Source organism: Pleurodeles waltl, chromosome 4_2 (genome assembly GCF_031143425.1).
Source record: "Pleurodeles waltl isolate 20211129_DDA chromosome 4_2, aPleWal1.hap1.20221129, whole genome shotgun sequence".
Classification (NCBI taxonomy): domain Eukaryota; kingdom Metazoa; phylum Chordata; class Amphibia; order Caudata; family Salamandridae; genus Pleurodeles; species Pleurodeles waltl.
This window is the reverse complement of record NC_090443.1, coordinates 932,625,317-932,653,231: the sequence shown is the minus strand read 5'-3', so window position 1 is coordinate 932,653,231 and position 27,915 is coordinate 932,625,317. Positions and strand designations below refer to the sequence as shown.

The 27,915-nt window shown below is 43.9% G+C and overlaps 1 protein-coding gene across 2 annotated transcripts in view; it reads left to right on the top strand.

The window, feature by feature from the left end:
* MOB3C (MOB kinase activator 3C) overlaps positions 1 to 27,915 on the top strand; it is a 227,112-nt gene that overhangs the window by 139,456 nt on the left and 59,741 nt on the right. For both annotated transcript variants that reach the window (XM_069232734.1, XM_069232733.1), the window contains exon 3: positions 22,891 to 23,093. In XM_069232734.1, the coding sequence (XP_069088835.1) occupies positions 22,891 to 23,093 (203 nt within the window). The remainder of the gene's footprint in view (positions 1 to 22,890; positions 23,094 to 27,915) is intronic.

Here is a 27,915-nt window from a genome sequence, read left to right as displayed (position 1 = left end):
GAAGAAGGTAGCCAATATAGCCATTACGCGCTATGATTGCCATTGTGCTATTAGAGGTCATTATTGGACACTACGCCATTTTGACTTCGTAGCTATTATGGCCCACTTTGCTGCGACGCCATTTTGAGAGACTTTGATGCTTTCTCTAATCGAGAGAAAGAGACTTTAATGATTCTTGCCCTAGAGACTTTAACTTTGATTGGTCCCTTTGCATGAAGTAGTAGTTTTACCTTGCCGCCGTGAGGCATTTGCCCCGTCCACCCCCCCTGCCCCTTTGCCCCGTCTCATGCTGAGCAAGAAATGGTACCCATGATGACCGAAGAACGGTACCTGTGAGACGAAGACTTCCTTGATTGCTGATCGTAATTGGTAAATATGAAAGGAAATTGTAAAATTGCATTGTGTTTCTTTTAGGTAACCAACTGCTGATTTTGGTAAGAGCCCTAGTTAGGAGTTTTTTCTAAATTAATGTTGCTAAATTGTTTTTGCATGAAGTCCCACATGCCGATGCTAATTTGAGGTTAGACGAGGATTCCATATGTCACACGATGCAATTTGAGATCTTGTTATGCTGACTAAATGTACGCAATTAGTTCATTACAGATTATCGTATTAGTGATTTGCATTGCTATTATCGAATGCCTTGTGATTCAAATGCTTCATAGATTGCACTTGTTTCGACGTTATGGACAGCTATTAATGTTCATATATGTTTATCATTTGGTGTTGAGACACATTTATATTGTGCTAGCTTTGTTAATATAGGGAAATAAATTCACTAACTTTGCAATAAACTGGTGTGGTTATTCCTGACTGAAAGGTCAGGGTTCGCCGAAATGTATTCTGGATTAATTGTAAAGTGTTATGTCGTTCAAGGGGTTGCTTATGTTCGTTATTGATTATTGATTTTGATGAAATTGATCGATTAAGAGTACAGAGAGTTCCCACTAAGTCAAAAGATTCATCGGTCTAAAGAGCGTCCGAAACAGGTAAAATTATTACTACGGACCGCTCTATCAGTATTCTGAAACTATATCACTGGTAACATGTGAGAATCTCGTCTGCAAGTACGTACCTTACTTAGCTATTTCTCATGAAAATTCTGAAACAATACTGCTGCTAGCTCATGAGTATTTTGTGTGCGAGTTCATACTTTGCTTAGCTGTTTCTCACAAGTATTCTGAAACTGTATCACTGGTAACTCACAAGCATTCTGTACGTGTATTTCGTCTGCAAGCCCATACCTTACTTAGGCCCAGATTTATACTTTTTGATGCAAAGCTGCCAAAAAAGTATAGAGCAGGCTAGCACCATTCCAAGACGCCAGCCAGGTACCATATTAATTGAGTAGTGCAAGCCGGCGCAAAGGGTGGGCTAGCGTAAAAAAAATGTTAGCCGCGTCGGGTGGCGGTATGGGAAAAGGGGCTTTTGCACCAAAAAACTGCGTTAAGCTGGTAAGAGTTAAAAAATGACTCTAACCAGCCTAGCATCATTTCTTAATGCAAAACCATCCATACCACACAACTCCTGTCTTAGAAAAGACAGGAGTCATGCCCACCACCCCAAAGGCTAGCACAGGGGACAAGGGTCCCCTGGGCATGGCCATTGCATCCAGTGCCTTGTAGGTGGCCCATTTCAGGGCGCCCAATGGCACTTTGAAAAATAAATAAAAATACTTACCTATACTTACCTGTAATGGGGTACCCCATCCTCCGGTGTCCCTCTGGTGTGGGTGTGGGTGGGGTGTTCCTGGGGCTTTGGGAGGGCACCTCTGGCTCTTTCCATGGTGTTTGACCATGCAAATTGTACTACAGGTTCCCTAACACCTGCCCTGACCCAGGCGTTAAATAATGGCGCTAAGCAGGCTTAGCGCCATTATTTAGGCCCACCTCACTCCTGGTGCACCATTTTTGCACGTGAGGATAAATAAGGCGCTAGGGCCTTAAGAGTCATTTTCTGGATGGGAACGCCCACCCGGCATCACATTGACACAAGGTGGGTTCACACATCCAAAAAATGACTAACTCCAATATTTTGACATTAGACTAGTCTAGCGCCACACTATAAATATGGATTTAAGTTTGCGCTGAATTGGCATAAGAAAAAAATGACGCTAATTCAGCGCAAATAGAGTATAAATCTGGGCCTTAGTTTTTCCTCCCAAGTAACCAATTCACTGGTAACTTGTATTTTGTCTGTAAGTTACATAGATTACCTATTTTTTTCTCCTGAGTATTCTGAAATCACATCACTGGTAACTTGTATTTCGTCTACAAGCATATACCTTGCTTTGCATTTCCTCCAAAGTATTCTGCAACCATATCACTGGTAACTTGTATTTTGTCTGCGAGTACATACTTTGCATAGATTTTTCTCCTGTGGATTCTGAAATCATATGGCTAGTAACGTGTGAGTATTTTATGTGCGAGTACATACTCTACTTAGCTTTTTCTCATGAATATTGACACGTAACTCATGAAAATTTCATTTGTGAGTAGGCACCTTGCTTAGCTTTTTCTCCTGAGTATTCTGATACCATATTGCTGGTAACTCATGTGTTAGTGAGTATTTTGTATACAAGTATATACCTTGCTTAACGTTTCCTCTCTAATATTGAAACCGTACAAATGGTAACTCATGAGAATTTCATGTGGGAGAACATACCTTGCCTAGCCATTTATCCCGAGTATTCTGAAACTATATCACCGGTAACACATAAGTATTTTGTACACAAATGCATACCGTGCTTAGCTTTCGCTTGGGAATGACTCCACACCTGTAATTAAAAGCTATGTCAAACTACACTCATACACAAAGTATTAGCAAAACTCCTGATTTCAGGATATATATGGATGCCAAATGCCTTCAGCGTTCTTAGAGACTAAGTCAAGTTTAGTAACATATCTAGTTGAAGTGATCCAGTCCCACCCCATCGGGGGCTTGCATGAGATTGATTTCCTACATATTTCTCTTCTTGCCTTCAGCATCCAGAAGAACAGTAGATATTGTTGCTACTTGTGCCTTTTGGTTGGTGTTGCATTAGTGAGTGGCTCACCATAACTCCAGCCTGCAGGATTGGAAGAATCGGGTAAAAGCCCAGCTAACTCAGCCTTGTGCTAGGGCGGGTTCCTCTGACTTCATTCCTATCACCTAATGAACTTGAATGATGATGTTAGTTGCTTGATCGGTTTTTAGGCTACAGGCAAAGACTTTGGGGGTTATTCTAACTTTGGAGGAGTGTTAATCCGTCCCAAAAGTGACGGTAAAGTGACGGATATACCACCAGCCGTATTACGAGTTCCATAGGATATAATGGACTCGTAATACGGCTGGTGGTAAATCCGTCACTTTTCCGTCACTTTTGGGACGGATTAACACCTCCTCCAAAGTTAGAATAACCCCCTTTGTCTTCTATTCCAGGTTGAATGATGCGGATCTGGAAATGGTTGCTTCGTTTATTGGACAACAGTTATTAAATGTATTTGAATATTTTAATATGTTACAACTGAAATCTGCCATTTTGTAACAGCTCGTGCTTTAGCAAATTTCAGTTTCCGATTTAATCTAAATCATTTGCTGTCTTGTTGAAAGGCAGTAGCTGGTAACTCCTTCCCTCTGGACTCTAATGAATCAAATTTAGTTTTCCCCCTGTTTTGTTTGCATGCATGCTACCTCAAGGAGACTAATGTGAACATCGCTCTAACATGGCCCGGTGACGCTCTGCAAAGCACTTGGGCGGGTATTCACTCCCAGAGAAGCGGAGCTGCTGCACAGATATCACCCTCGCACCTCGGCCACGGATTCAGGGAGCTTGCAATGCATTCTTAACCACCACGGCATTAAATTATAGCTGTGTTTTAAATAATAGAAGACCGACTTAGTTAGACGTGTGGAACAGGATTGGGTTTTTAAATATTTATAGGCCAGGGGTAAATCATATATGAGCAGGCTACCGAAGCCAGGAAAAATTGCTGTTCGGCTGAGCAGCCTAATAAACACGTTGGGAATGTTCTCCTCCTCTGGGCAGCCTTGTATGTTTAGCATATTAGCAGATGTCTGTTCTCTCTCCATCATGTTCTTCCAATAAACTGCTGGCGACGCGGGGAGATGGATGGGGCTTGAGTTGTTCCTCACACAGCATCTTGTGTATTTGGTTGGAATCCCACCCTGTGCTGCTACCTTCTCTGCCCCAGAAACGCACCCTGGCAATCACTGTGTCAAAGTTTTGCACCACGTTAATGAGTATCCTTTCATTTTAGTGCTGCACTGTGACACAAAAGGCAGCGTAAGATTCATCTGGAAGGAGGGGACTTACTTAGGTCCTATACTTAGGGACATATTAATACTTTTTGATGCAAAACTGCACTAACGCCGTTTTGCATCAAAAAGCTTTGCACCAACTTGTGCCATTCCTGAGCGCCAGCTGGGCGTCATATTTATGGAATGGCACAAGCCGGTGCAAAGGGTGGGCTAGCATAAAAAAGAATGACGTTAGCTGGGTGGGGGTGGTGGTATGGGAGAAAGGTGGTTTGTACCAAAAAATGACGTTAGGGTAGTTAGAGGGGAAAAAAATGTCTCTAACCAGCCTAGCGTCACTTTCTGACGCAAAACCATCCATACCACATGACTCCTGTCTCAGAAAAGACACGAGACATGCCCAACACCCCAATGGCCAGCACAGGGGACCAGTGTCCCCTGGCCATGCCCATTGCACCCTGTGCTATGCAGGGAGCCCCACTTTGGGCCCCCAATGGTACTTTAATTAAAAAAATATATATATACTTGCCCTACTAACCTGGGATGGGGTTCCCCATCCTCCGGTGTCCCTCTGGTGTGAGTGTGGGTGTTCCTGGGGGTTGAGGAAGGCGCCTGTGGACCCATTCCATGGTGTTTAACCTAACACCTGGTCTGACCCAGGTGTTGAATAATGGTGCAAAGCAAGCCCTCCCTCCCACACATGCGTCATTTTAGCGCAGGGGGATAAATATGGGGCTATGGGGTTAGCACCATTTTTTAGATGGGAAAGCCCCCATTGCATCTAACATCAAAATCTAAATATGGAGTTAGTTTGACGCTGAATTTGCGTTAAAAAAAAGACACAAATTCAGCGCAAATGGAGTATAAATATGTCCCTTATTCTTTAAGGAGCAGTAGCTGATTTTATGAACTGCAGCTTGAAATAAAAGATAAAGTTTTGCTCTAATCAGCAAATGGAAGTCTGATTCCCATGTGCATTTGACTGAAAATGATGCAGGAAAATGCTTAGTAACTTTGGTACCACAAATGTTTTCCCAATTCTTTTATGTTCAAATGCTAAATACTGATTTGATTGGTGCAGGATGACACTATTGTGCCATCTGTGTATCAGGCCTCCACTACGCTACCTGCCCCACAGATTTAGCGCTGTGTTCTAAATAAGCACCAGACTGAAAATCAGAAAGGCATTCAATAAAGTGAGATTTAAATTATGTGAGATGGTGCAGTGAATTCATTAATAGGAGCTATTTTCTGGTTTGATCTTAAGATTGTGAGTTTGAATGCTGGTAAAGCCATCTTAGCCTTCTTTTCTTCAGAATACCATTAAGTTGGGTATTATTAGCATTAGTTATTTTCTGTGCTTTGAAATGACAGAACCACGGTATAGAATGCTGTATCAAAATAAGTTAATTTTATTGTGCAAAGATATTTTCCCTGAAGGTGACTTGTAGTGTGTTCCTCACCACATTTGTGATCCTTCAGTGTGCAGAAGTTCAAATGCCACTGTTTATAGGCAGAAGTGCATTGATTATTCTAGGCCCCTAAAGCTATAATAATGGCTTGGGCAGCAGGTATTAGTCATTTTAATGTATATTTAATTAGTAAACAACTGTGGCAGACTGTCATAAGTCCCAGAGTTGATAATTAAGTGCCAGTGTCAAGCACCTGAAACCACTCGCTCAAATTAGAAAATGGGGTTGAAAGAGTTAAAAATTAGAGATACCTGGATTGTTAATCCATGGACAGTTCTCAAGTTCATATTGGAAGAATGTCCGCTGAACCAAATGAAAAAAATGAAGGCACCTAATTGGACAAGGCTGGATTTTTGCTTCAATCATCCTTTTTATATCTGCAACCCAAAGTCTCTGATTGGCTGGCAGCCATAGAAAATGTTCTATTTCGGCCATCATTACAGGGTGAGGGACTGAGACCCCGCATCCTGTTTAAAAAAAAAAGTCTGAGGACACATAAAGGGCAGGTTGAATACAAAACCATACAATGCTCATGACCCCACAATATTTAGTAAAATATCTAGAACAGCACATTAAATAATAACATATACTTAAACTAATAAAGAATACTTTGTTATAGTCGTATATTTAATAGTGTTAATACTAATGTGCTATGTAATCTCACTTAAAGAACGTTTGTGTCATTTGGAATTGCATGTTTCACACCAATTGTGAGGTTATGAGCCTTGCATTTGGTGCGCAAGGTATATGATTGGTGACTCATTGTAGGCACAGGAGAACTAGCCTACTACTGTGTTAAAGGATCTTTTTTTATTGGGGGAGGAAGTCAAGGGGGCGATTATTAACCCAACATACAAGCTCACCTCTGTAGGAAAGAAGATGTAGTTGGGTTACCAAACTTTCACTGCACTGTGAGGCATCCTGTCATCACTGAAAATGGTGATTATTCAATCCATGTTTTTAAATTCTCAGAGGGACACTGTTGGCCTTATGATCATAATCTCTGACCAGTTTTCCTTTTGGTCAAACGTAGTAAAGGAAGTGGAGAACCATATCTTTGATGGTCTGCGTGTCTGAATTTCTGAAGAATACATTGTTTGTCCACAACCAGCAGCGGCCCGTCCATATGGGCTGAGCGGCCACGCCTCCCTACCTTTTTCCTGACCTGAAGAGTATCTGTCAGACTGAACAGAAGTCAGTTTCAGGTCAGGCAGCCAGAAGTTGGACATACGCTAAATGCGCAGACTCCTGGCTGCCTGAGATGAACTTTGCTGGGCTGAAGAAGTCACAGCCTTTTTGGAGGGGCCTCTTCAGCTTAGCAAAGGTGCCTCAAGGCCCTCCCCTTCATGACGAGGTGGAATGTCACCAATTGCTTTGGACCTGGGCGCTTCAGTTTTAAGCCCTGAAGCGCCCAGGGCTGAGTGTCAATCAGTGACACCTCAAGACAGAGTCGAGTGGGGTCAGCAGTCTCTCTGTCCCCATCCCACTCTGTAACGATTTGGGACTGCTGCCTTCCCTCATTGGCTGACCTTAGGCTAGCCAATGAGGGAAGGCAGCAGTCTCATCCATCCTGTGACCTCCGAGACTTCCCTGTCGGAACTGCTGAAGTAATTTGTTTTTTTATTTTTAAAATGTTTGATGCATGCGTGTGTGTATGAACGTATGTGTATTTGTTAGTGAACGTGTGTGTGAATGAATGGGTGTGAGTGAGGTGTATGTGTGCATGTGTAACCTGGCCCCTCTCCTGCCCCTCACTCTTAAAATTACTGGCCGCCACTGCCCACAACTGTTTTGCCTGAAAAATCCTTAGCGTTGCAGTGACGTGCAAAAGTTCCTAGGGGTGTGTTATCCTCACCTGCGATGCATGGCACTTGGCAGGTCTGAGTAGCTGAGGCACACCCCTGCCCATGAAATCCTAGGATCCAGCCATCTTCAGATTCCCTGACAGCTGAATCAACAACAAAGGAAATCTAAGATGTGCATAACAAGGTGGAGCTGCAGCAACAATGTACCACAAATGCCTGGGTGGGTGAGGTGATGTCATCTATGTTTAAGTAGGGGATGGTGTTAAAATTCTCTCTGTTTGGTTAAAGGGTGTTACCGTGTCCCCATCCGTTTGAAGGTGCTGTGTGGGAGTGCCAGTCTGCAGTCAGCATTTAGAGAGGAGTAAAGCTTGGATATTCTACATGTCACTGTACAGGCGGGAAGGCCTCCGCCCCGGAAGTCTAGTGACTGGCCAGATTTTTCAACGCCACAGGCATCGGATATGTGTTGCTCCGCAGCCTCTCCTGCTCCAACTGAAGGGACCTTAACATTATCCGCTGCTATTTCCATATCCATGCTAAAATCACTGCACTTATCACACGGGGCCCTGTCAGCCTTAGGCAGAAGATTTGCTCTGCAGTAAAGCGTGAAAAGCCTGCTCTGTGTTGTCTGTTATTCTCCGGCTTTGTATTTTATATGCAGCCTTACTCAGGATTCTACCGACAAATCCAAAACGTTAATCCAATAGAAATGTAAAATAAATGCAATTTATCAAACACATGAAAATGTAAATTTTTGTATTTAGCCTTTATTTCTAGGTTTATTGTGTAATGCCCTATTTGGCTTTTTCTATTCTACTTGTAAGTGTGTAAACTCCTGTGGGGTCAGCAGAAGGCCTGCCAATCTGCCGAGGAGCCCAAGAGAACATGGCCGCCATTGATGACCAAAAAGGGGTCAGGGGTCAACTGCATGACCTCTAGAGAGGCTTACGTTTACGCAAGAAAGGTGACTGCTGACTTCACTATATATCATCATCCGCCTGCAGCAAGTTGGTGTTTATCACCTAATCCTACCATATTTGTGAGAGTTGAATGCTCACCTGTTGCTCCTTGTTCCCGGACACCGCGAACATGTAATGCTTCATAGTCTGTTACCGGCCAATGGTAGAAGCTGCTGCAGGCCTTATCATGGAACTTCGTGTCCTCTTTTCCAAGTATGTACTATTTCACTTCCAGACTCTGTGTCCCAAACACTACTCTTTTGTATTGTAAATGCATTTTTAGACATCTACTAACCTTGGTGAGGCACTGAAATGCTTTTATGAGGAGTAGAACTCGGTTGTATGATGGAACCATGCATGCGGCAACCACGCATGCCTGAACAAGGCGGTCTGAACAACAACCGTGTTGTTTCCACGCATTCCTTTACCACGCATGCCTTTACAATGATTTTTCATTGTAAAGGCATGTGTGGAAACCGCGTGCGCATTGTCGCATGCCACCTCCCACCCTAAAAACATAAGTACCCCGACCCCCCACTATTAAAAACTACCCTGATACCCCCACCCACCCTGAGCACTAAAACCGACCCCCACCCACGGAAATAAAACAACCCAACCCCTAAAAACAAAATTACCCCAACTCCCCCCTACCCCGCCCCTAAAAACAGAAGTACCCCTACCCCCACCTTTAAAAACTACCTTGATACCCCCACCCACCCTGAGCCCGAAACCGACCCCACCCCCAAAAATAAAACTGCCCAACCCCTAAAAACAAAATTACCCTAACACCCCAACCCCGCCCTTAAAAACTCGACCCCCCGACCTGAATACAAAGTTACCCCATTTCCCCACCCCGCCCCGCCCCTAAAAACCCAACCCCCACCCACTCTAAATGCAAAATTACCCTGACCCCCCTAAAAACCCACCCTGCCCTAAATACAAAATTACCCCAGCCCTAATAACCCGCCCCAACTCGCCCTAAACACAAAATTACCTCAACCCCCACCCCTAAAAACCCGACAACCCACCTACCCTGAACACAAAATTACCCCAACCCCCGCCCGCCTAAAAAACCCAACCCCCCCACCTGCCCTAAATACAAAATTACCCCACTCCTAAAATCCCACCCTAAAAACATAATTACCTCAATCCCCCAAATACAAAATTACCCTGACCCCCACCCTGCCCCTAAAATCCCGACCCCCGCCCTAAATACAAAAACCCTGACCCTCCTATCCCCACCTCTAATAACCCGCCCCTAAATACAAAATTATCTCAACCCCCCACCCTGCCTTTAAAAACCCGACCCCACCACCCGCCCTAAATACAAAATTACCCGAGCCCCACCCCTAAAAACCCACCCTAAAAACATAATTATCCCAACCCCCCAAATACAAAATTAACCCAACCCCCCACCTGCATTAAATACAAAATTAGCTCGACTTCCGCCCCTAAAAACCCATCCCCTCCACCCCCACTGAATACAAAATTATCCTGCCCCTAAAAACTAAATAACCCTGACCCCCCCACCCCACCCTAAAAACTATAGTACCGACCCCCCATCCCTTAGAAAAAAATAAAATAACCAAACCACCCCAACCCCTTCACCCCGCCCCGAAAAACTCAACCCCCCCCACCCTAAATACAAAATTACACTGAACACCCACCTCTAAAAACCCACCCCACCCTAAATACAAAATTACCCCAACCCCCCACCCTGCCCCTAAAAACCTGACCCCCCAACCCACCCTAAATACAAAATTACCCCGGCCCCACCCCTAAAAACCCGCCCCCTGCCTTAAATACAAAATTACTCCGACCCCCATCCCCTCCCCTAATAACCCCTCCTAAATACAAAATTACCCCAAAGCTCCATCTCGCCTCTAAAAACCCGACCCCTTCACCCACCCTAAATAAAAAAATTACCCTGATCCCCCACCCCTAAAAACATAATTACTCCAACCCCCCAAATACAAAATTACCCTGATCCCCACCCAGCCCCTAAACCCCCCCCCACCCGTCCTAAATACAAAATTAGCCCGATCCCGCCGCTAAAAACCCGACCCCCCGCTAAATACAAAATTACCCCGCCTCTAAAGACTAAATAACCCCAACCCCCCTACCCTCACCCTAAAACCCAAAGTACCCACCCCTTAAAAAAAAAAAAAATTACTTACTCACCCCGACCCCTTCGCCCCCCACCCCACCCCTAAAAACTACCCCCAATCCTGCTGACCGCGTCCTCTCCTGATGGATCTTCCTTTTTCTCTGCCTTAACCACGCATGTGCTTTGTTCAGCACATGCATGGTTAAGGCAGAGAAAAAGGCCTGCGTTGTTCAGGTAAGTGTCATTCCGCTTGCGTGAACAACGCAGGTGTGGTTCCAGAAGCATTGTTCCGGATCTTTCCTGTAAGACCCACTTGCATAACCCAAGGTTAGTGGCTAGTTTGGCATTATTGGTTGTTTAGTCTTGCGCTCTAAAGCATGTGTTTACCTTGGTAGTTTGCTGGTGACTAATTAATTAGTAAGTGAAAGGGAGCTAGACGTTATTGCTGGTAGGTGATGAGTGATATCATGCAAACACTACTGTGGGGTGAAAAGATGGACCGCGGTAATTAATGTTGGTACAAAGTAATGAAATCGCTGGCTTCAGAAAAGAAGTTATGTTCTAAGGACGGGGTGTAGTCATAGACTTGGTACATATAGTGCAACATGTGGAACATGCAGAATAGTGTAGGATGACCATGAGGGGTCCAGACATTGGGGGTGGTAGTATAACAATAAAGAGAATCAGGCTCAGTTTCAGGCAGTGCCTTAGCGCTATAGTGACAATAAATAGAAGAGACAATCTTTTCATTTTGGATGGTAAATTGTATACTATCGGTAAAGACAAGAATTGGGCCAACCACCTGATTGCCAATAGGAATGAAATGCTCTATGTGATGTAAAGTGATGGGTTGGATCAAACTTCTGCCTGTGAACAGACAGCAGGTAGGTTTGTTCATTGTTGTAGAGGGTGGTTTATTATGGTTAGTAATAACCATCTCTTAACTCTTCTTTTTCATCCGACATGGTTGTTCAGTGGCTCTTTCTTTGCTTAGTGGGGGGAGCCTTTTTAATGACCCCAAGTACTAGAAGGAAGTGTCACCGACTGTTTTCTTTTTTAATGATGGAAATTATTTGTCATGGTGGTAGTCTACAAAAAAGTGAATTTCTGGTAGACCAGTGGAGAAACTTCAGAAAGGGTGACGTGGATCCAAATCTGTTCAGCTAGGATACACAGTTCTGAGAATACTCCAAAAGTCTGGTAGTGGTTGAAAGTAGATTACCCTGAATTATTGTGAAAATCAAGGATGTAGACTTTGAAGTGATGTAGTTGATGAAGTAGCATATGTCCTTTCTTCCCATCTGCTTCGTATTGGATGTCTTTGTGAGTACAGGTATCACGATAGTCAAATAATCCTATTCAATGACCCTTCAGATGAGTTATTTATATAATTAGTAGACCACTTTGCCATTTGAGAGTGTTGTATTCTATTCAAGGGAATCTTAGTGGCTGCTTAGCAACTAGGATGGAGCTGGAATGTTGAGATTTGATTGTAAGGCAGGCAGTTGTTCATAAGACCTGCCAGGGTTGGATGTGTATATCTTATCTGAAGAATAAAGAAGAAAAAGAAGCATCCGTGGTGCAGTGATTTCTTTACAGAGAGTAAGAATTTTTTCATTAAGTTCATGTTTACTGAGAGCTCAACAAAGGATTTTGAGAACAGTTGTGGCAAACAGGGGTAGTCAATACAAGCATTTTAGATGTTGCCCTAACAGAGTTGGATGAGGTGGAGATTGGCGGCCTGATCTCCTTTTCTCGCGCTGCCTGGTCTGGCTGAGAAAGAGCAGCAGTACAGAAACACCGCATCAAAATGGGCATCTTCAGGATCGTTCAATCTCGCGTGAGCAATGTGTGGCTGTGAGTCAGCAACGTGAGCAGGCAGAGGCTACCAAAAGCTGAAAGCGGCACACTCTAACCTCCCACGTATTCTAAGGCCAGCCATCCTGATTCTCCCCTCCACCCCCCCTTCCTTCACTGGTTGTCCCTTCAAAAGGGCAGCAAACGGGAGGAGGAGTCAGTGCCTGGTAGTGACAGACTGTGAGTCAGCCATTACTTCCTGTTTGGGCCTCTGTATTCAATGTCTCCGTCCTTCTTTGTCCTATCCCCTCGTGTATTTTCCTCTACCATCCCCTGTGATCCTGACACCACTTTAGTGTTGGTGCTGAGGCTCAGCAAGGTTCCAGAAGTGACTGGAACTGTCTATCTTCTGACCTCCGCTGAGGCTTAGTGATGTGTGGCTGCTGTATCCGGGACCCTTGCGCTCTTCTTCCTCCACATTCTTTCACTGCCTGCACCACAGGACTGGCCAGAGGAGAACAGAACTAGAGATGCGGAGCCACAGATGGAGAGAGGGGTCTTTTGCTGGGTATTTGTGTACATGGGTTGTGTGCATTTTTGTGAGTGTCAGTGGCATGCCCAGTGTGTAATGGGCCCCTGTCCTTGGAAGGCAATGGTTCCCTTGGCCTCTGTTTGCACTGTGAAATACAGCAATTATCTGAGTTCAATGGGACCCTCGGGCCTCTGGACCCAGGCACCATTATACCTCCTTCACCAATGGAAACTATGCCCCTGGTAAGCACACATCCCACACCAGTTTCCACAATTCATGCAAGTGGCCACGGGTACACCTAGCAGAAACCCACCCTGGCAGTAATATACATAATTGTCCAATTTATGCAATGCTGTCCAGCTTTCACAATGTGACAGTGATACACATGTTGTCGAAACTCTACTATGACGCCGTACTGCACATTACTTATATCTCTACATTTCACAAGTAAAGTAAATTGTTGCCTCATTTTTTAAAATAGACACTAATGTGCATATTTTACTTTATAAAGAGACTGATTTTCTTACATTAGAACTCAGGGGTTACTGAGTGCACACAGTATGTGAACTGCTAGGAGGAAGTCGTCCTGGGGCCTGTGACTTACAGGTTACATACACATTTCGACAATAGATGTATCATAAAGGGGTTCCATTTTGCTCTTTCTCTAATCCCCTTTTTAAGCTCTCCTTCCTTTTTTGGGTTTCACCTACATCTTGCATGCGCTGTCAGTGTAAGCTATTTTTAATAAAAGAAAAACCTTAAAAACTAGCTTAAAGCCCATTCATTACTTACCAATATTGGTTGGCTTTCACATCACTCTCATTTCCTTACTTCTTACTGTTCATGGTTCCTGCTTCCTGCCGGCAGCTCACCTCCTCCTGCATTCCTCGGAGGGCTTTTGTCCCAGCCATGGAGCATGGACCTGTCACAGCTTCCTGTTTGTGGCCAGTGTCTTTCCACTGGCCACACGCAGCTCCAAGTACTTTATTTTTACTTTTTGCCATGAATTCTATAAAAGTGCATGGCACTGTACAATCTCCCCATCCTGCGCCCTCCTCCTGATGTCTATTATTTTCCCTCCCCGCCCCCTTACCGTGCTGCGCACTTGAATTGTTGTTCCCCTATCCGGATTACAGTCCACTCTTTTGACTTACATCATTTACTCTTGTTACCGTCCTCAACCCTTTTGCCCTTTTGCTGCCACAGCTCAGGAGTCGTAATGTGCCCAATTCCCAATTGCTACAAGTATTTGCAACACAATGGGTCTTGCATTTGCTTCAGTTAGAGCTATTGGTGTTGTAAATTCCTAACTGGACTTTTATTGTCACATAAATTGAAAATGTAAAGTAAAACATTAGTTGACATAAGCATGATGATTCAAAGCGCCATGGCTGTCATGAGCGCAGAGAACAGACACGAAAGGAAAAAGAAGTTCGCACACAGTCAAACTTCTCAGCAATCGTGCAATTATCTATGTAAGGGGGTCAGTATCAAGGCGGTAATAGAACCACCCCAAAGAGGGACAAACATAAAGCATTCACCAATGATAACAAAGGATTTTTTTAAGGAAGCCCACAAACAATTGAAAGTGATGGGCGTGAAGTGGGCATGGTTAAAAGCCCACAACAATTACAACAGGTCAAAGCGCTGCACGCTCGACCTAAAAATGACACCCTTTTGCTGCTGCACCGCAACCCAACCCCCCAGGAGTCGTATTGTGTCCAATTAACTACGACAGACTTTGTTACTCCCTCCTGCTCCCGAAACAACTTCTCCTCCCATCCCCATATTAATCACACACAGTGGTACCAAATGGACTAACTGAGGCGTCATAATAGGCGTCATTGTAGAAGCTTCTTCAACCTAGAGATTCTTTATGTACTTCATGGCGGATGTAACCAGTTAACCAATTAATTTCATAGACATCTATAGGATGAAAGATTGAGTGGGCACAACCAGGATTTGAGCCTGTGATCATCAATATTAATATAGAGCCCTGTAGCAGATACATTCTTCACTGAGCTACCAGCCACGAAAATAAGAAAGCATCTAGTGCCCTCTAGAAGGCATGTATGCTGCTACATAAAACATAAGTAAGATAAACAGATCCCAAAGGACCGTGATGAACAGAAATCTAGAGGTTTTCCCGGACATGTTACATGCCTCTAGAATTAGAAAAGAAACAAGTATTGGCAAAGCCAATAGGTTTCTCCTATGCGAGATCTAAAAGCTTTGTTAGTGTTTTTTTTGACAAGCCACTGTGTAGCATGGTTTAAATTAAAAATAAATGGCTTAAATTCCTAATAGCAACAGATGTGGGAGAAAGAGCTCTTGTTTCATTTTACAGTGTGCAACATGGGAGAACAAGTTATTTAATAGATGCAAATTACTAGGCTGTTATTGACGATCTCAGCCAGTTAATGCACCACTCACATGATGATATCGTGCATAGCACATATTCAAATCATACCAAGCGGTCATTAGTACAACTGAGTTGACATTAGGACAGTGATAATTTGGTGATCTAATCAAGATAACATGTATTACTTTGTTTGATGCGGCAACCCTGCAGGGGCAACTAACGGAAGCTGGAGCTAGTGACAACACTTATGTCACCTGCAGACCCCAGGACCTGGAAAATATGTGGGATTCTCCAAGGTGGGGTATCATAGTAATCATTAGGAATACCCCCCTTAAAGTGCTAAAGATCATACAGGCAAAAGGGAAACGCCTAAGATTTCCCTGTTACACTTAGGTAATTGCACGCCCAATGAGCGGTGATCCTAAGGATAGCTCTGATTTCTCCAGGCAGGGGAGTCGGTACCCAAGTCCACCTCTCTGGGGTTTACTGTGGCCCTTGGGTTCTCCCACCACAAGCCCCTACATATACAACAGGCTGGGTGATACTCAATGACTCTATGATCTCTGGGGGTGGGGGCATGAGGGATACCAACATCTCAGAGCTGATGAGCCCCACGGCTACCCAGCCACAACCATACCTTCCACCCTGGTGAGTGCTGCCTCCCCATTCCACCATAAAGGATCTTGGATGGCAGATGAGATTCTACTATTTGTTTGGAAGAGTCTGCCCTTCGTCTTCTGAAAGAAGGCCTATTACCTTCTTACTAATGCACAATGTAGAGGTGTGGAAAACATTTACATCAGCACTGGATCCAAGCTACTGCTTCCTGAGGGTTTCAGGTTTCTAACCCTCTCCTTCAAGCTTCCTTTCAGAGTATTTGAAACACAAGCGACAAGACCCACTAGTGAGACCCAGTATTTTGAAACTGCAGGCCTGGAAGATGAGTCTGATCGTTCATTGGACCAATGTATACCCTTTAGGGATCTGTGTTTGACCTTAGTGTAACAGGATCAAATCCTGGTGTCCATTCAGCGTTTCATCCTGCCAAAATAAAATAAAAAATCTGTCATTCAGCACCTAAATATGTTTTGGGTGACATGCACTTTACACCATGTTATGATACGGTATGGTATGTTATGTTACGTTGGGCAGGTATATGTGTAGACAAGTGCTACAGGTATGCACAAATTAGAGAGCCCTACTTATCATGCATACTGACCAGGCCACTTTCTTATGAAAAAAAGCAAAAATGTTTTTTATAGCAACCTCATCCACAAGGGTTTCCCTTGGTGGCCTGCTTCATCGTTGGGCTCTTTCCTGTTCTGCTGTGGAACAGGGCGTGCTGTGTCCAATCAGCTACACATGAACACTTAATAATACACTATATGGAAGGAAATAGGAGTTGGGGGCCCGGGTTCTGTTAAGTACCTGGCTGGTAGCAAATGTTACTTTAATAAATGCCCCAATCAGTATGATTAAAATATAGGAAAGAAAAAGTGGGAAGTTCATAGTGGTACTGAGGCCCTAGCTTCCTCCTGTTATCTGGTCTACTTGTTTCTGCCACCTTTCTCTTTGACGTTTCGTCAAGACTGGAAATCTCACTTCCTATAAGTTCACTCCTTACACACCTGTCTATAACTTCAGCTGCATTTCAGTCGTGCACCACGCATTCCAAGAAATCTTCACCTACTTGGTACCTGATCTACTGTATATGTAGTGACATTCAACAGTGCTGTATAGGTCCACGGATGCGAGGTGTGCCTGTAGTCCCACAGTCTTCAAGGACCCTGCATGGCCAATTTACCTTTAATATCCGTCATCCGTGCCTGCATCTTGACATTAAAAAAAAACATGTTTTTCTTTTTCTCGTAATAAAGTGGCCCGGGCAGTCCAAGTGATGGAGCAGGTCTCTCTAATCTGTGCACAGCTTGAGTTTGAGGAGGATGATCCCTCCCTCCTCTGTTCTCCCCCCCCCCCCCCCTTGATTTACACGCCACCCACAAATGAGCTATCTCCAGGATGGTGCCTCCAACAGTCTGGTGAGTTTGATGAGCTTTCCTTGGACCCTGGTAAAGCCTCTTCAACGAACACGAGGAGATCGTAAAGTTGACAAAGGCGACTCACAGATGGCGTTAAATCCGGAGACAGGAAAACATGAGATACTAAAAGTCAGCCAAGTAAATCAAGAAGGCCAATCAAAATGGATCAAATACGGTTTACACGGTTTCTGGATTTTGTTAATGACCAAATATTTTGAAACTTGAACGCCTTGCTTGCTCGCTGAATCCCTGGTCGTTTTTAAAAACAGTAAAGCGTTTATTCACGCCGGGCTGTCACACTTCGCTGCCATTGCTCACTGAGGCATCGAGGCGCTACTTCAGTAATGCTATGTGCCATGAGGAGGCGGCGATCCCCTTCCTTGTTGTGAGATCGGGCTTCCCAGAAGAGTGAAAACCTGCCCCTCTCCAGACACAGCGCCGAAGATTATCCCGACAGAGATGCCTTTGACAGATGACAGAATGCAATGGATTGCAGGGCGATAAAGAAAAAAAGTAGTTTGCAGTTGAGCCAATAGCTTCGAATTCCTATGGTTGTCTAATGTCACCTGTGAGCGCGCAAGGCAGGATAAAGCCGTCAGGGGTCAGGGGTCAGGGGAAAGGTTCCATGCTTTGCTGGTCGCCGCCTGATTCATGTGGATTGGCGGCCATTGTTCGATGGGCTTTTCCTGGAAATAGTTGGATCGTTATGCAGGGTGGTTGAGGTCAGTGAACCTGAGAGGCGCTGATTGGTTTTGTGCAAATCCTGTTTGTGGAGGGATCACCGCCATTCCGATGATTATCGCAGCTGCTTCTGTGATGCCTGCGCCGTTCACATGTGATGAATGCAGCTCATGTGCTCAGGACGCCCCTCGGGGCATTTTTCATGAGTCGGCTCTGCCCAATTGCGGAGATTGTGCTGCATGAATAGTGCTCGTTTAGTACAAATCACTGGAATGTGTATTTCCAGGAATCGAAGCCGACCCAATATGTATAGCTTGGAGCTGTCCGTCTCAGCACCGCCATTTTGACTTGGCCTGACTCTACCAGCTGTTTTAGTTTTTTTTTTTTATCTTGTTACTTACACAGAGGACACCTGCAACCCCCATATTTCTTTTTTTTCCCTTTCACTTATACTTTCACGTTTTCACAGGTTAGGCTGGCTGGGCCAGGCCAGTGCTCAGGTGGTTTAGGTACTGGGTGCCAACACTATTTTTTCGGTCGAGCATTGCGTGCTGCTTTTCCGACGTGTTGGTGTGTATCGGAGCTTTTAACAACGCCCACCTCACGCCCATCACTACCACTCGTTTGTGGGCTTACCCTTCAAAAATCCTTTGATGACATTGGTAAATGGTTTAAGTTTGTCCCTCCTTGGGGAGGTTTTGTTACTGCCTTGGCCATTGACCCTGTTGCATGGATAATTGCACATTTGCCGACAGGTTTGACTGCGAGCGAACTTCTTTTTCCTTTTTGTGTGTGCTTCACGCTGATGCACATGGCGGCCGTGGCGCTGTGAACCTGCTTGCTTATGTCAACTGTTTTACTTTTTATTTTCGAATTATGTGGCAAGAAAAGTCCGGTTAGGAGTTTACAATGCTAATAACTCTAATTCGAGCAAACGCAAGACCCATTGCATTGCATATGCTTGTTGGGGACTGGGGCTTATCCTCCCGCTAGCAAGAGATGGGAAGCAGAAAAGGGAGAAAGAAGGAGCTAGAGAACTGTAGGAAAAGAGTGGCAAAGGATGGCAGCAGGTGTGAGGACTGAGATAGAGACAAGAGTTGTGGTGTGTCCCTGGTCTGCATGAATGGAAGACTGTCATGGAAGTGAGTTAATAAAAGGGATTATTGAAAAGTGTTTTTTTTTTTTTAAATCATTGCCAAACAGAATTGCCTTAACTCAAAGGGATGAGGGTCGCGGGGTTCCAGAGGAGGGCACCAGTATCAGCCATTCTGTGGCTGCCACTGGAACTGTCATTACGTTATGACAAAAGGAGTCGGACTCCTTAATTGGATCAGACACAATTTTGTGGCTCTACATAAAATGGCACCTTTCTGTATTCAATATAAATCAATGAGGGCAAGCATTTGGTACAGTGCGTCACCTGTTGGAGACAAGGAACCCAATGTGACTGGTCCTCTCTGGAATGGTTGGAATGGTTGGATCTGCAATGCCAAGTTCAGTGTTGGGGCAGTGCAAGGGTAACTAGGGAGCTCCAGCGGAGTTTAGAGAACTAGGGATGTCCACCCGAGGCTAGACAAGGCTGGGAGTGTGAGAACAGGTCATAAATTGGGGCGAAGACCTGGAAAAGTGAATACACACGTCTGACGCTTGCACAATAAATAACCAAGGCAGGATCAGGTGCAGGAGGTGATGCTGGCAACCGCAGCCCTCCCAGCCCGAGTTACACCCTCATTACATTTACGCTAAATGTATATATTGAATTCAAATCTTAACACAAATATGTGCATTGTGTTTTGTTCACAAGCACACTTTGTGATCAAGTGCTAATGAACGTTAACCATCACATAGCGAGATCAGACAAGTGGTTTCGCAATATATGGATTGGCCTACAATTTACAGCAGTTTTGTGCTGTTTTCTTAAAAATAAACATACGACTGAAAGTTTGTGGTGTCAAATCTATAAGCACCATTTTTGTTGCTTGAATAATACACAATGAATCAAATTGTATTTGTAGAAGTGTAAAAATGGAGCAGACTACAAAAATATGTTTGCAACTTACACAAAAAGAAATATATAAAATACGTACATGTCCTTTCTATGTTTATAATATGGATCATTGAATGGTAAAATATAGTTTTTGTTCAGTTCATCATTACATTAGCACGCAAACAGTACATAATACTTTTTTTTTTGTTAACAGGATTATTTGTTGATTACAATGCTTATTAAAATCTCTAAACACCCCTAAAACGATTTACGAGCAAAGGTGCTGTGTAATCTATGGATTTACCTTCACGATTCGCCATGCATGCCCTGGTGCTAAGATATTTCGGTGATGTCGACTGATAGAGCAAAATCTGCTTGCCTATTTCTGTACTACGCCCGCAGCATAAATGGTTTGAATCACAAGGATTTGTGCTGTTTGTTTTTTGCGCCACTACAAAGTTTCCTTGGTCGTCCTGAGGAGTAGCTAAAAGTAATTCTCATGACATAGGCGCAAGTTGAAAACCACTGAGTATATGTTAACAATGTACAGACAATCTGAGTGAACGTCAAAGTGTTGCTATACAATCAGTAAATGATGTGCACCACAATATGTGCATGTTTTATGCCATCAGAGCATCCTCTTTTTAGCCTCATCCCACTAATGGCTTGTCAATTATTGTATTGACTAGATCATTGAAACCCATGAGTACGTTGTAGATTAGATGTAAAAAGCACTTAGTTCTGAGTCACTTACTACTAGAAGTAACTTATCTCAATGGAATATGCAGATCTGTGCACACAGGGTAATACCACATAAAAATGGGCACACAATGACCATTTGCATAGGTTATTCTTCATTATTTTATGCAGAGTTCTTAATCAGGGGCCAAAAATTGTCTGGCAGTGAAAACGATTTTGGTGCCAAGGTGATTTCAACGTTGGTCTAAATGATGCTGCACATATTTTAACGTTTTAAAAAACATTCTTGATGTGTTAGGTACGTAGCATTTGAAACGCAATTTACCATTGACCACATCTAAACCCAGATATATCCTCCCCAGATCTCTGCACCGAATCCACCCACCCAAAGTGGCCTCACAATGCACTCCTTCAAACAAAACCTGTCTGCATTGGTTATCTTCCCATCCAGTTTTAGTGTCTCAACCCCTCTCCAAACTTCAAGGCTTGAAATCCATCCTGTTTCCTAAACCTTAGGAGATGTATTCTCTATGATCCCTAGAAATACTCCTGTCTGATGGAAGTTCAGTTCTAGCGTTTATCAAGGCCAGATTACAGACACTATTACTTTAGCTTGAGAAACAGATTCAGAATCTGTCCAAATCATCCAGCTCCAGCAAGTTCCCTTACTCCTGCTCTTAGGAATAATCCTGAAGACTCATCTGTCCAATTCAGACTCACCTATACAGCTGACACCGCATTCACCTGACCCATCAGGATGATGAACCCCAGCTGGTAAATTCTCTTGTTCTGTCTACTTCTCCTGCCTCACGCCACCCATTGTACTTGTCCGCTACACCCTAATTGTGCCAAATTAATTCTCATATATACATAAAAAGAATTAGATGAGCAACCAAAAGCAGAGGTAGTTATTCAGCACCTAACCAAACAATAGGTCTAATGAATTCCTTATTCAGGAACAGACAAACTAATAAAGAGATATCGTTTCCTGTTTGTTCGGCTTTGTGTGTAGACCTGCAGTCCAAACACATAGTTATCACAATAGACAAGGGATTGAAGAAAAAAGGCACATTTGAGGTCCATCTGGGTTTTTATCATGCAGGCAGCAAGAGGACCCAAGCCCTGGTCAAAGCATGTAATGTTCTGTTATGTGCAAATTAGTTACAGCCATTACAGATGTACAACCTACCCTATAACTCCTCCTATCTTCACATTGTCAAGGGGGTTGTCTGTGCTGTGTTTCACTGAGAAAATGGTATCATTACCTTACATACATTACCAGTCTACACCATTATTTCCTCTTATTCATCTAAGCAGTATCAACCTCAAAGCCATTTGCTCATCCTCTCACCTGAAATACATTGAGAAAGTAGGTTTAGGATTACAGGAAGGGGGCTTGTGAAGTTAATGAATACTTTCGTGCCTAGGGAATGCTTTATTGAGAGGTTAAAGCTGAAAGGAAAGTTTAAGGTGGGGAAAGGTAAGGGCTAGGCTTAGGTTTATGGATTGGGTTTGGGTATGGTTAGGGTCAGGGTTGGTGTTGGTGATAGATTGGTGTTAGGTTGGGGTGAAGGGTTACGGTTGAAATAAGATATATTATTAGATAATAGGTATGTTTAGTGTTAGGGTCAGACTAAGGGATAAGTCCAGGGTTTGTTTTAGAGAAAGGGGTAGGTGTAGGGCAACAGGAAGGTGTAGATTTAGGGTTAGGGCAAGGTCAATGGCAAGCAATAGCAGTAGAGCTGGGACTGGAAGAGGTGAGTGTTATAGATGAAAACAGACAAGGTGGTTGTAGGTAAGGTCATTTTGACAAGTTAAGGGTAGAGGAGGTACTGGTTGGCCAGGAAGTGACGTAAATTCAGTTTGCAGAGAGCGGAAATGTTTGTGCGTTTGAGTGTGTGTAATAAAATGCTGGCTTGCTCCTCCTTGAAGTAGACAAATAGCACTGTGAAAGAGATCAATGAATCAAATAAATATTCAATTCTTAGTTTTTATGATTTATTAGAATCTCATATGAATATCTGTAAAAGGTACATTTAGGCTTGGAGCTGGTCATCAACTGATTTTAAAGCCTATATGGAATAAAATAAAGGGTCCTCGTTGCGTGTAGCTTTACTTATCTATTTGTCTATCCAGGGAGAATGTTCTCAATAAAGAAGTAAGCTAAACATCGTGATTTTTTTTGTCTTGCAGGGACTCCATTTCCAAAGAACTTCCAGCAAGTTTGCACGAAAATCCTCACCAGGTTATTCAGAGTCTTTGTCCATGTTTATATTCATCACTTTGATGGAGTCATCAATGTGGGAGCAGAAGCTCACGTGAACACCTGTTACAAGCACTTTTATTACTTCATCACAGAATTTAGCTTGGTTGATTATCGAGAGCTGGAACCACTGGTAAGAATATGTGAACCTTCGGTATGGATCATACAGAAAGACTGCCATTAAATTAATGAAAGAAATGGTGTAATTGATGATGACTGATGTAACATACCGCTGTGTCTGTAATACAGTTGTAGGGCTTAGACTTGTTAAATGCCAGTATATCGGAGGTTGTAGGTCATAATATTGTGGACATAAGTATAGTGCTATAAAAAACGAAATATGGTAAGTATATGGAGGTAAGCACAAATGCACTTTTCTTAACACTTAGGGGCATATTTGCAAGAAATTGCCGCATCAGCACTGATGCGCCAGTTTTCTTGCGTCGCCCCTGCCCCACCTAATGACATCATGGGTGCCCAATATTTACAATACGGCGCACCACGGCGGTCATTAGGACAATAGTGTCAACATTTTTTATGCTATTGTGGCGCTTGGCTGCACTAGCGCCAAAAATGTTGACGCTAGTGCAGCAAATTGCTGGGTAGCCCATTGATTTCAATGGGTGCATAATTTTAACGCCTGCTCATAGCAGGCGTTAAAAATAACAGAAAAAATTGTCATTTTTTTGGGCCTCCCTGAGCCTGAGCGCCCCCTTTGTAAATCTGGCGTGGCAAAAATGCCTTCCTAACGCCACATTAGCGTAAAAAAAAATGACACTAATGTGGCGCAAGGGGCTTGTAAATATGCCCCTTAGTTTCACATTTACGTACCTTGACTATATATATATTGTCAAGGGACATGTATGGAGTGCAAATATAGTAAGCTATACTTAACTGTATATACAGTAACCTTGACAATATTTTGGTAGTTTAGGAAATGGACATATTTGGCATGACATCACTCCACTTTTTGCCCTCTCTTTTTTGCAGGACCTGGAACTCTGTACACCTTTCCCTTGCTTAATAGAAGTAACTTGTCTGTGCTCCACCTTTAAACAAGGTTAAATTGGCGTACCCCTGAATGACATATATAACTTGCATACATGTTCCTTGTGTATGGTGTACGAAATAGACACAAGACCTAGAAGTTAAATGCCACCTGTGAACGGTAGCTCTTATCCAGAGATGGGCCAGTAAAACTTGGTTTCAGGTCTACCATGTGAAGCCTTATTGTAGGAGTCCAAAAACCTACTGTTAACTTTGACAAAATAACCCTTTCTTACAGGTGGGAATCCCTGCTTTTAAATATTAAAAGATCACGCCTAAGTACACCTTGTTACCCACAAGGTAGGGTGTATAATATTTAAAAGTGGAAAATGGGCAAAATTCAAGCTGGCATGTACCTTCAGTTACTAGCCCCCAAAAGCTATTTTCACTTGCAGGGGGTAGCCAATTTCTGGAAAATGTCTGTAACTTCTGACAAAAACAACTAGTAGAGTAATCCAAAGTCTAATATTTATTAGAAATGAAATCCTTTGGACAATTAACATTTTTACTAAATATCTAGGAAAAGTAAAGTTATACTTTTTCTACCTGAGCCCGAGTTATGCTAAATATCATTAGTATTGGACAGTTGGACTTCTAGTTCCTTTCTGACAATGAGGTGTGAAAACTGCTCTCACATCAGAAACAATAGCTTGGGTGTGGGGGTTGTGTATTTCTTCCCCTTACAGGAAAGGCTGGTAGGGTGGGCCCAGAAACATAATCAATTTGTAAATGACTAAGATGAGCCCTATTCTTTAACAGGCAGATGACAAGTGAGACTTGGTGGAAGACAAGTCTTTGTGCCCCAGCCCCTACTAGACAGCCTGGTCCAAACTGAGTAGAAGGGAAGATGCCCCCAAAACCAGTTTAAAGTGGACACAGGGGACTGATCATTTCTCTGGCCACTCCTCTGGGTGGCCACAAAGGCTTGCACACAGGAGGGAAGGAATCCTTCATCTCGAGCAGTAAAGTGCACTGTGGGATTTTTTGCAGTACAGCACACAGGAAATGCTGTAAAAGGGTAGGGTTATCACTTCAAACATTTAACCCATTGACAAGAAAGGAGCAAGGAGTCACCCCCACACACTGGCAAGTGCAACCTGTAAAAGTGGCACGTCAAGGAACCCTCCTCAGAACAGAAGATTAGAAGATGACTGGATCCTGCTTGTTGTAACCAGAGTGTAGCCCTGAAGGACTTGAAGTGCCCTCTCTTGTACCCAGGACACAGAAGTGGACTCTGAATCAGTGGGCTGCCATCCATCCTTTGGGGCTATAGAGACACAAAAAGCTGAAAAACACGTTTTGCTAGACTCTCAGTTGCCCAATCACAACTGGGCTTGCACTTGAACATTTTCAAGGCCTCTACTGGGTCAAACCCCAAGGAGCATATTTACGAGAGCCTTGCGTCACGTTTGCACCATGCAGAGTGGTACATGCATGTCGCAAGGCTCTAAGTTAGATTTATGAAGCCACGCAAAGCCACTCTGTGTGACTTTGAGTTACCTCAAAAATCTGGAGTAGAACAACACAGTGCAAGTTGCTGCATTGCTCTGCTCTTTCCTGGGTAGGCGTTCCATTTGCATTGCATTGGTTGTTCCCACGCAACTCCCATGGCTTTTGATGCATCCCCAGATTTACAAGACCTTGTAAACCTGGGAATGCTCCAAAACCTTAAGCCTCCCCAAGCGAGGTGCAACCAGGAGAAATATCACTATTTCGCCTTGTTTTTTCCTCTTCTTATAGAAAGTGGAAGAAGCCTCCCAGGATTGTTTTTGTGCAGGAAGGTGCCCCAAGCAAACTGTATTTAGGCCATTTCTGCCCCCCTTGAGGGCAGATCGACCTATTTTTATTAGGCCAATCTGCCTCCAAGGGGGGCAGAAACCACTAGACACCAGGGATTTGTTTTGTGGGTCAATTTCACGCAAGGGGAGCGACCTCTTAGGCAAGGGTCGCTCCCCTGAGCGGTGGGGAGGGGGAATTTATCTCAGGCCATTTCTGCTCCCCTTGGTGGCAAAGCTGCCTATTTCTATTAGGCCAATCCGCTCCTGGTGGGGCAGGACCCACTTAGGCACCAGGGATTGGTTTGTGTGTATGTGTGTGTTTTGTTTGGGGGGACAGCCCCTTGGGCAAGGGTTGCTTCCCATGGGGGCACGTTACTGTTGGCCATATCTGCCCCCTTTGTGGCAGATCGGCCTATTTGGGCAGAAAACCCACAAGTGACCAGACAAGTCTTTTTATTTTTTCAAAATAAGAGGGTCGGGGTATGGCTATACCCCCACCCCGCTATACCCCCACCCCAAATAAATGGGGCCAAAGTTGTTCTGCCCACCAGTGGGCAGATAGGGCAATTACCCCTGATCCACACCCCAGGGGGACAGAAAGTCTACTAGATGCCAGGGGATTAAAAAAAAATAGTGGCGTGGTGGCTACTAACAGTATGGGCCTGGTTTTGCCCTTACCCCAACTGAAGGGGGTATCAGTCTTACAGGTCTCCACCCGCACACTAAAACATCTTATCCCACAGCAAGCAAGAGGTCATTTGATTATTTTGGGTTTTGGGTTTACATTTGGGCCATGAGAGCTTGGCTAACTCTAAAAATTATCCCACTTGGAATGGTGAGGGCTGCACTTTTTGGACTTTGGGACGCTGCCAGGTAGAAAAACCCACAAGACCTAGACACATCTGAAAACTAAACATCTGGGTGATTCCAGGGTGGTGTGCTTCAAATGCACCCGCACCATTTTCTTACCCACAATGCCCTGAAAACCTCCAACTTTGCTGGAAATCGCACATTTTTCCACATTTTTGTGATGGAAACTCCTGGAATCTGCAGGAATCCAGAAAATTCCTACCACCCAGCATTGTCTCATCTATACCAATAAAAATTCTGCCCCACTTGTCAGCCTAAATATGTTTTTTTTCAAACTGCCCTTTTGGACCGCTTTGGTTCCCCCTCAATTTTGACATGTTTTTGTCTCTTCCCTGTCACAGGCACTTGGCCCACCTGCACAAGTGGGGTATCATTTTTACCGGGAGACTGAGGGGAACGTTGGGTGGTAGGAAATTGTCCAGGTGCGGTGATCCAACACAGAAATGTGGAAAAAATGTGATTTTCTTTTAAGCTAAATTTGAGGTTTGCTGAGGATTCTGGGTAAGAAAACATTGGGGGATCCATGCAAGTCAAACCTCCCTGGATTCCCTCGGGTATCTAGTTTTCAGAAATGTTTGGGTTTGGTAGGTTTCGCTATATGGCTGCTGAGCCCAGGACCGAAAATGCAGACCCCCGCAAAAGCAGGTAGTTTAGTATTTGATAATTTTGATGTGTCCACATAGTGTTTTGGGGCATTTCCTTTCGCAGGCACTAGGCCTACCCACACAAGTGAGGTACCATTTTTATCTGGAGACTTGGGCAAACATTGGGTATGGAAGGAAATTTGTGGTTCCTCTCAGATTCCAGAACTTTGTCACCGAAATGTGAGGAAAAAGTGTTTTTTTTGGCCAAATGATGAGGTTTGCAAAGGATTCTGGGTAACAGAACCTGGTAAGAGCCCCACAAGTCACCCCATCCTGGATTCCCCTAGGTGTCTAGTTTTAAAAAAATGTACAGGTTTGGTAGGGTTCCCTAGGTGCCGGCTGAGCTAAAGGCCAAAATCCACAGCTAGGCACTTTGCAAGAAAACAGCTCTGTTTTCTTTGGAAAAATGTGATGTGTCCATGTTGTGTTTTGGTGCATTTCCTGTCGCGAGCATTAGGCCTACCCATAAAAGTGAGGTACCATTTTTATCGGGAGACTTTGGAGAACCCTGGGTGCGGAATGAAATTTGTGGCTCTTCTCAGATTCCTGAACTTTCTGTCACCGAAATGTGAGGAAAACGTGTTTTTTGGTCACATTTTGAGGTTTGCAAAGGATT